We start from the raw sequence: 7500 nt of genomic DNA on the forward strand, positions 1-7500 counted from the left end.
AGGCTGGTCTTGAACTCCTGACCTCAGGTGATCCACCTGCCTCGGCCTCCCAAAGTGCTGGGATTACAGGCATGAGCCACCGCGCCCAGTTATTGGGGGCATTAGTTATTTTTTTAAAAATTCAACAAGTTAGTTGAGTGAACACAATGTATTTCTTATGCCTTTGGGTCAAACACGCACATGTGCACACACACGTGCCCTTTTACTTTCTTCTAAAGCAGTCACATTAGGGGGTAAAACGAGGCCATTCTTTTCATAATATTGATAAGACTAAATGGCATTTCAATGACCAAAAACTATGAAACTATCCTATATCTTTGAATCTAGTTGATAGTTATTTTCCTCAACTGAAGGTTCTACATGAAGGCATAATTATTTGCTCCCGATTCCTTATATGACAAATTTGCCATCTATTGGCATAAAAGAGAAAAATTATTAGAAGAAAAGGAAGCTTACCTGCATGACGTTTTAAGATTCTGTAAGTTCTGACTTTGCAGATTCTCTCTCTTGTTTCTGTAACTCCTCCTGTGCTTGGGTTGTGATCGCTTTATCTGATTCACTGTGCACTTTTCCTTCCTGAAATTCTACTTCCTGGGCATCTTCCTTCTCTTTTTGTTTTGGTCCATTTGTATCTGGGGACTCTTTGGTTAAGCCTTCTGAGGCATCAGTATCAACCAGGGCTGAGTTCTGGTTTTCAGGGTCATCGACATCATCACCTTTTTCATCTTCTTTTGGTTCAACTAGTGACTTCTCTATTCTTTCCACTAACAAGGCATGAGCATCATCTTCTGGCATAGACTTTGTTCCAGCTCCATCTCCCTCTTGCTCGGATGGGAGGACGACCTCTTCCAGCTGCTGATCATTTACAGTGGAATCTTCTACCTCAACAGTCATGGTCTTCTCTGAGGCTTCACTCATATCTTTGGAAATATCAGAATGTGCTTGTCCCACTGCGGTTGACTCTGACTCCTCTTTGGCTGAAGCAATTTGTGTTTCCTCCTGTGCAGAGGCCTGAGGTTCCTCTCCTCCTTTCTCTGTTTCCTGCCCAGTGTCCTGGTTGTCAGCTTTTATCATGTGAGCTTGTGTCTGTAACTCAGACGTCAACATTTCGGTGGCTGTTTCTTCTGTACGTACAAACTGGTCAACGGCTGTCTGAATGATGTTTTGGACAAGTTTACTGCTTTTGGTCTCAAGTTCCAAAATCCCATTTTCAGGCTCTAAATCCTCCTCAATTGCTACACTCACTTTGACCTCCTGGCAAGCAACCTGCTCATTGACTTCATCTGACTTCCACTCCAGTGATGTGGTTTTCTCTCCTTCCAGGTCGGAACTTAAGCCTTTTTCAGTAGTCGCAGATACTATCACTGGTGTCAATTTTGCCTGACACTTGGGCCCTGTGGGCACAGCATCTTCCCCTGGATGAGCGGCAAAATCTTCATTTTTTTCAGAGCATTTCTCTTCCAGAACTAAATGTGCACCTGTAGGCTCCAACGTTTCACCTGTTTCTAAAATGTTGACAGTTTCTCCTAAGACCTTTTCCTCCTCTGCAGCAGCCGTTAGAGTGAATGATGCCTCCGAGCTCTGAACTTGAATTTTGGCGCATGCTGCCTCCTCTTGACCTCGGCAGGGAGGAGGGCTTCCTTCCAAACTGCTGACTTCCTTTGCCCCATCTATGATGGGCACATTCACTGTCTGGAGGAGTTGCTTACTGACCTCTTCAGATACGGTAACAGCTGTTTCGTGCTCAAGTTTCTCTTCATTCACATGGGTCGACTCTGCTTCCATTTTCTCCCTTTCGACTTGAATTACCATCTCTCTCTCCACGGGGGATGGAGCGGACTGAGCGTGACTCTGCAGTTCAAGGGCATCATCCTTTTTACATTCAGCTTCTTCTGTCCCTTCAGCTTTAAGGGCAACTTCAGTGACCTTTTCCTGACTGACTGTTATGGCTGTGTCTACAGACCCCTCAAGTCCTTCGACAAATGGTACATCTTCGGTTTTCTCATCAGCAAACTGGCCAGCCTCTTGAGTCCCCTCAGTTTTTGACAGAATGGGTAGAGTTTCCACCGGCACCCCTTTATCTGTATGCTGTAGAGTGTCTTCCATCTTTGATTGTTCTTTAGTTTCTTCCTGGAACACAAAACTGGAAGGTGCTGGAGGCCTCTCTTTCTGTGCAGGAACTGCCTCTGCTTCTGTGCCCCCTGACTGGGTACCAGATGCGACCTCATTCTCCTCATGGATTTCCACAGTCTTGTCTTTCTGGGTTGTGCCTGGCGTGTCAAAGTCTGCTACGGGGGTGCTTCCATCGGTCTCACTGTCTGTAGGGGTTTCCGCCGAGTCAGGGGGGATAGCCTGTTCCATCACCATCTCCTGTGATTTTACCCCAGCTAAGGTTTCGGCTTGACAAGTGGTTACAAGCTCACTGGACTCTGTGCTCTCTGGGACTTGAGGAGCTTTTTCAAAGCTTTCTGGGGTGGTCTGCCGCATCACCTTCCCTTGTGTAAAAGGCTCAGTTTTTGCCTCCTGAGCATCTACTTTCAACACTACATCCGTCTCTTTCTTCAGACCCGGCGCTTCAGCATCCTCTTCTGGTCTTTCTGCCTCTGCTCTCTGCACAGGCTGGAGTGCATCTTCTGACCCACTGGTGCCAGGCAGCAGGGATTCCTCTTTCACTTTTTCTGCCACTGCCAGGAGGACCTCTTGAGTCCTCCTCTCTTGCTCTTCTATGTCAGGTACGCCACCTTCCACCTCCTGCACCGGAGTGGCCTCCTCCGTGGTGTCTGGGGAGTCTGTTAACTGGGAGACTGCTGACACCATTTCTGTGGTCTCTTCAGCAGCAGATGCTTCGGTTCCTTCTTCGGCACCCAGTGGCCCTGCAGTTTCTGCAGCTGTCACAGCTTCGGGGGTCAATTCCGCCTCGCTAATGACTGAGTCGCCCCGGGTCTCTCTGTTCTCTGGCAGAGGTTCGGCAACCATGGGGGTTTCTTCTTCTGCAATTACTTCTCTTTCCAGTACCTCCCCAGTTAACGGTGTGGCTTCAGCTTCTCCTTGTTCAAGAGGTTCCGTCACTGAAGCAGATATCCAAGAAGGAGACCTTTCTTCAATAATGGTAGCTGCCCTTATCCCGTCAACGACAGCCGCCGCCATTGTATGACCCTGACTCTCGCTGAGCTCCTTGGACACCTCAGCGGCTGCCTTCTGCTCAGGCTGCTCTGCGCTCTCTTGGGCTTGCTGCGCCTCCATTTTCTCCCTTTCTACAGCATCATACTCAGAAAGAGGGACCACAGCCGGGACATCAGAGTCATCTTCGTTGGCCCCTGCTGGCCCTGCGTCTTCAACGGGGGCTGGTTCTTGTTTCCCATCTGGCCTTTTCTTCCTTCGTCCAGGAATAAACTTCTTGATTGAGACCCAAGATTCTTCTTTCCCGGGTTCAGCATCTGGAGTGGAATGTTCTACACCAGACCCAGCTATGGAGTCTTCGCTCTTCTCTTCCAGCTTGGACTTCGATTTTTTTCTTGGTGTGACTAACCTTTTAAATGACTCCCAGGTGGAAACGCCTTCCCCTTCGGTAGGGCTTCCAGCTTGCTCAGGGGAGGAACTTCCCTGCCCTGGATCATGTTCTTGGGAACCAGCAAAGATCCCATCTGTTCCCGTCTCTTTGTCTTTTCCGGCCTCATCGGCTTTCTGGTTGTCTCCTCCCATTGTTTTTGGTCCCCCTTCCTCATCAGAAGAGGAGCCTTTCCTTGCTCTTTTCTTGGATGATCCCACACAAATTAAAGCTTCCCAAGATACTGAGGTATCCACCTTGCGCTTCGGTTCTTCCGGCTTTGGCTCTTCCACGCTCCCTTTCATTTCTTCTTGCATTTCAGAGGCTGCGCTCTCGGTGGAAGACAAGGTAGCGCTCTTGACCTTGTCCAGCTCATCTTCTTTATCACTTTCCGAAGGCCGTCTAACACGCTTCTTGGGCGTCACCATCTTTTTGAACGATGCCCAGGGAGTGACACCTTCTCTTTTTTTCTCTCCATCGGAAGTAGCTCCTTCTTCAGCTTCCCCATCCTGCTGCACCTCAGCTAAGCCCTTCTCCAGACACGTGATCTCCTCGGGCTCCTCTGGGGAGGAGGCAGAGCTCTCGCCTTTTTGCTCCTCGTGGCTGTCCGGAGAATCGGCTGGAACCTGAGTGTGCTCCCCTGATTCCTCATCTCCTCCTCCTCTTTTCCCTTTCTGTTTCTTTCCAGAAAGCTTTTTTAAGCCAGTGCTGGTAAAAAGCTTCTTTAGTGGACTTCCCTGCACCTTCGTTCTCTCCTGTGATGACAGCATTTCCACTTCACTCACAACGCCTTCGGCGGGTTTTGACAGCACCTTCTCATCAGGACTGAGGTCAGCTCCCTGTGTAGTGTCCTCTCCGGAAACACACGTTTCTTTGAGCTTCACCAGCTCCTTGGCAGGTTCGGCTTCCTGAGGTTCTGCATTCATTTCAACCAATTCTTCAGCTGGCACAGACCCTGCTGTTTCTTCCACCTCCATTTTCTGCTCAGTTCTCTCCTCCACGGTGCTGACGTGCACTTCGGCTACAACCTCTTCTTGGTGGACTTCTATTTTCTCATCAAACACTTCTGTCGCCAATGGAGCGGGTTTCTCTTCAGAAGGTCCCTGCGAGCCACTGACTTGCTCCTCCGAGGGCAGCTCGACTTTCTCATATTCAGCTGATAACCGGGGCTCCTGGGCACTTTCCACTGGCTCCTGTGGGTGGGCTTGCTCGGAGGCGGTCAGTTTCTCGGAGTCGGCCTCTGCCTTTCCGTTTTCTTCTGTGTCAACTTTTTCTGGCTCTTGTTCCTTTTTCTTCTCTGAAGCTTCCACTTCATCCTCCTTTGGCTTCCTGAAACTGGTCTTTTTTCGCCAGCCAGCCCAACCTTGAGTGAAGAATTTTTTGAAGGTCGATCCCGTGTCACTGGTCACGTGACTAGTTGGAGATTCTGCAGACTTGCTGGGTTCTTTTTCTTGTTTCTCTTCTCCTTCCTCTTTGCATTCCTCCACCATTGCTTGGCTAGATTCGGCTGGAGGAGAAATTTCCGCGTGGCTTTGCTCGTGCTTCAGGGTCTCTTCGGGTTTCTCTGTAGATTGTTTGAGTTCGCTTTCTTTGGATGCTGCTTCTCCAGCCCCAAGGCTGGGGTCCTGGTGGTCGCCAGCCCCTGCTGCTCCTTCTCCTTCATCTTTTTTCACAGTGAGTAGCTGGACAGTGTCAGGCTTCTCTGTTTTATCCTTTTTCACAGTGAATTTAAAGCCAACAAACTTAAACACCTTCTTAAATCCAATATCATTAGCCTGGGACTCAGTGGGTTGTGTTAGCTCTTCTAAATTGCTTTCTGAAGAAGGAATCTGTTCGATTATTTCAGGTGTCTCCTCCTGCCCATCTTCTGTGACGTCTTGAACAACCGCTGATTTAGCAGCCATCTCCTTATCGGAGTCTCTTTCGCTCACATCTTCAGAGTCTCTCTGTCCAACTATTAACAAAAAGGGGGGGGTGGGGAGAAGAGAAAAGGTGATTACAATTCGAGAAAATGGTTTTTCTCAGACAGGGCCTCACTCTCTTGCCCCAGCTGGAGTGCAGTGGTGTGGTCTTGGCTCACTGCAGCCTCAACCCCCTAGGCTCAAGGAATCCTCCCACCTCAGTGTCCCTGAGTAGCTACGACTACAGGCACATGCCATCACGTCCAGCTAAGTTTTTTATTTTCTGTACAGAGGAGATCTCACTATGTCGTCCAGGCTGGTCTCCAACTGCTGGGCTTGAGTGATCCTCTTGCCTCAGCTTCTCAAAGCGTTGGGATTACAGGTATGAGCTACAGTGCCCAGCCCAAGAAAATTTTTTTTTTTTTTTTTGAGACAGAATCTCGCTCTGTCGCCCAGGCTGGAGTGCAGTGGTGTGATGGTTCAAGTGATTCTCCTGCCTCAGCCTCCCAAGTAGCTGGGATTACAGGCGTCTTTCACCATGCCTGGCTGATTTTTGTATTTTTAGTAGAGGCAGGGTTTCACCATGTTGGCCAGGCTGTTCTCGAGCTCCTGACTTCAAGTGATCCGGCCACCTTGGCCTCCCAAAGTGCTGGGATTACAGGCGTGAGCCACAGCGCCCTGCGAAAATTAAATATTTTTAATACATAACCAATTAATACTTTCTTTAATGCCAGGTAATTCAAGGATAAAGTGAGATCTTACGGAGATTTGTAAATCTTAATAGATTAATGCCTACTTCTTTCCAGTGACCTTTAAAAATTCAGGTTCAAAGAGAATTATCGGCTCTTTCTGTTGCCTGTTAAAGAGAAAGTTGACAAACTTAACTATAAAAAAATTAGTTCCACATAAGTAGCCACGGTACCCCTAAGAGTGAGTCAACCATACTGTATCTTCTGTAGAAACGTAAGATGGAATCCCACATCACACCCACATTTTAAAGAAGACTCCATCAAGTTTTAGATATAACTTCCCACTTAATAGGAAATATAGGGTTTCAAGAACAAGCGAAAGAACAAACAAGTATCTACACCAATCTAAAGAAGGGGACATTCTATGTGGTAACTAAGTTCGACCTCAACAGGTCCCCAAAAGGGAGCAGAGCTCTTTAGAGAAACTACAGGCTGGGTCAGAGGACATATGAAGAATATTTTGTTGTGCTCAAAAGCTGATGGAGGTGTCGAAAGGACACAAGAACTGGCTTGACGGGGCTCCCAATGTCCAAACTTTGAAGCATAGAAAAGAATAATGGATCCTTTGTAGTTTACGAGAGTGACGATTGGGTGTTCATTGCATTGTGTGCATTGTTATCACGATGGCACATTACTTGTCTGACGTGAAAAAGAAAAAGAAAGAGAATAATGACACTGATGGGTTAAAACACATTGAATAAAAAAAGAATCCATGAATCAAGAGTGATACTAAAACAGGTAAATGAGGAAAAGGGAGCACTTCTTTAGCGAAAAAAAAATGTCAATAAATATAGATATAACTTCCATTTTGATCCTCCAAGTCATTATTGTTAGAATTTTAGATTTAGAAAATTATGATTTACAGACACCATTTTAATAACTCATTCAGTCAAGGATCATGAACTGCTAAAACCATCGGGTCAGGAAACATACATTCAGAGTACCAACATACAGATTACTTAATTTCAAAAAAATGACCTTGACAATGGAGAAATCTGCAGGCACCACCTTAACCAAGTGATCGCATTTAACATCCTCAGTAACGGGACAGATGTCATTGTGCTTCCTGGTGTGAGGCACTAAGAAGGCCAAGAATTTCTCTATATGGCATCCTGACCAAAAGGTTGAACGGCATCTAATCACAACGACACAACCAGACAAATCCACAATGAAGGACGTTCTGCAAAACAACTAGCCTGGCCTGAAATGCCAATGTCACAGAAGAATGAAAATCCAGCAGAAACACAAAAGGATTGTCTGCAAGTAACTTTCAAATAGGTTGGTGGGGGGTGGGGAGGATGAT

General features: G+C 47.1%; 1 protein-coding gene across 3 annotated transcripts in view; it reads right to left on the reverse strand.

Annotated features, from left to right (window-relative positions):
• Positions 1–7500, reverse strand: part of AKAP12 (A kinase (PRKA) anchor protein 12) — a 122224-nt gene that overhangs the window by 4551 nt on the left and 110173 nt on the right. For all 3 annotated transcript variants that reach the window (XM_011943775.1, XM_011943773.1, XM_011943776.1), the window contains one exon: positions 457–5501. In XM_011943775.1, coding sequence (XP_011799165.1) covers positions 469–5501 — 5033 coding nt within the window. In that variant the 3' untranslated portion in view covers positions 457–468. The remainder of the gene's footprint in view (positions 1–456; positions 5502–7500) is intronic.

This window comes from Colobus angolensis, unplaced genomic scaffold (assembly GCF_000951035.1).
Source record: "Colobus angolensis palliatus isolate OR3802 unplaced genomic scaffold, Cang.pa_1.0 Scaffold221, whole genome shotgun sequence".
NCBI classification, from domain to species: Eukaryota; Metazoa; Chordata; class Mammalia; order Primates; family Cercopithecidae; genus Colobus; species Colobus angolensis.